Raw genomic sequence first — 1,573 nt, 5'->3', positions numbered from 1 at the left:
CCGGCGGGCTCGCTGCCCTGCACGGAGCCCCCACGCGGCGGGTACTGTGACGCTGCCCGGGGACCACGGTGGAAGCGCTCTGGGCTGGGCCCTCCGCAGAGGACCCACGGGCCAACGGCCACCCGTGCCCTCAGGAACAGACCAGCAACAGGAGTGGGGGCGGGTCCCCCTGGCGGGCGCCCGGCCCCTGCTGCAGGCCCGGGTGAGTGGTGTCAGTGGCTCCCGCCTCCTCGTGTGACCCAGCCCACCTGCCTCCTGCGCCCTCCTGGGAGCACGCTCCTCCCCTGTGCTGGCTCTCGCCTTACCTTCGCCCTGCTGTGACGTTTGGCTTTCTTTCTGCTCCACACGGCTGCCACTGCGGCTATTAACGGAGCCCCAAGAGGGGCTGTCAGGGGGTTCAAGAAATCCAAAATTTTTTGTCGTATGATCTAGAAAACAGAAAAGCGGCGAGACTGAGAGCAGCGCACCGAGGCCTGCGAGTGCAGCCCACCACGTGGGCTGCTGGGCCGTGGGCCGGGGCCGCCTGACCTCCCGGATGCCTGCGAGGGGCCCGGAGACGGGCCCAGGCTCCCGCAGGCAGGCAGGAGGCCAGGGACTGCCTTGCAGCAGGCGAGAAAGGGGCGGCTAAGCAGGACTGTACTGTGCCCTCACCCCAAAGCCCAGCTTGTCTGAGGCCAGGAAGGGCTCCCATTCCCCAGGACAGATGCTTCTCGGTTTCCAGAAACAAGCGTCGTTAAACTAATGCCACTGCTGAATCAACTTTAGACAGGCATGCAGTGTGGGCCTGGGAATTCGCCACCACCCTCTGCCCTGCGGCGAGCCAGGGATTTTCTTCCAGTCCCGCGTCCTGCCAGCAGCTTCCTCTGGGGATCCTGTGGGGGTCCCCCCGGGAAACCCCTCCCCAATCAGATCCTCTCAACCTGGTGTCTCAGCTCAGCCACTCAGCCAGGCAGGCTCCCCCGGCCCCAGCCAGGCCAGGCTGGGGCACACGCTGCCTCTGCAGCTTGCTGTTACCACGGACGGCTGTGCCTGCGTGTCCACCACGCGACAGCTGCTCGTCTGCTGTGTGAACGGGGCCGACCACAGCACCAGTGGGCGGGTGGGACGAACGCATGCAGGAGCCTCCTGCCTGCCCGTGGCCAGCAACTCCTAGCACCTGGCGGAGCTGGCCATGGGCTCTGGCCATGGGCTCTGGTCCGGAGAGACCACCGGGTCCTTCGGCAGAGCCTCAGTGGAGTGCAACATGCATCAGCCCAGGTCGAAAAGAATCTTGCCAGCAACCCATGAGGTGGGTTCTACTAATCCACTTGTTTTACAAAAGGGACAGGAAGGCTCCGAGTGCGTCAGGTTCCCCGAGTCCCTTTGAGAGAAGACCTAGGCTTTAAGCAGGTTCCCATGGCACCTCTCAAACCGACAGAACAGTCTAGAAGCCTGTGCGCGAAGTATAGCAGCCTGGCATCAGATGGCCTGAGATGAGACTGTCACCGCCCACCGGACACGCATGTGGAAGCAACGCTCACTGCACGCCAACGCCTGCACCCGAACTCGGGCATCACTACAGTACCCGTCTGGA

General features: G+C 64.1%; 1 protein-coding gene across 1 annotated transcript in view; it reads right to left on the bottom strand.

Moving 5' to 3' along the window:
- Positions 1–1,573, bottom strand: part of DOPEY2 (dopey family member 2) — a 61,534-nt gene that overhangs the window by 18,849 nt on the left and 41,112 nt on the right. Inside the window, exon 20 of the mRNA XM_012730877.1 lies at positions 306–428. Coding sequence (XP_012586331.1) covers positions 306–428 — 123 coding nt within the window. The remainder of the gene's footprint in view (positions 1–305; positions 429–1,573) is intronic.

This window comes from Condylura cristata, unplaced genomic scaffold (genome assembly GCF_000260355.1).
Source record: "Condylura cristata isolate star-nosed mole 26May11 unplaced genomic scaffold, ConCri1.0 scaffold00003, whole genome shotgun sequence".
NCBI classification, from domain to species: Eukaryota; Metazoa; Chordata; class Mammalia; order Eulipotyphla; family Talpidae; genus Condylura; species Condylura cristata.
This window is presented reverse-complemented; position numbering and strand designations above follow the sequence as displayed.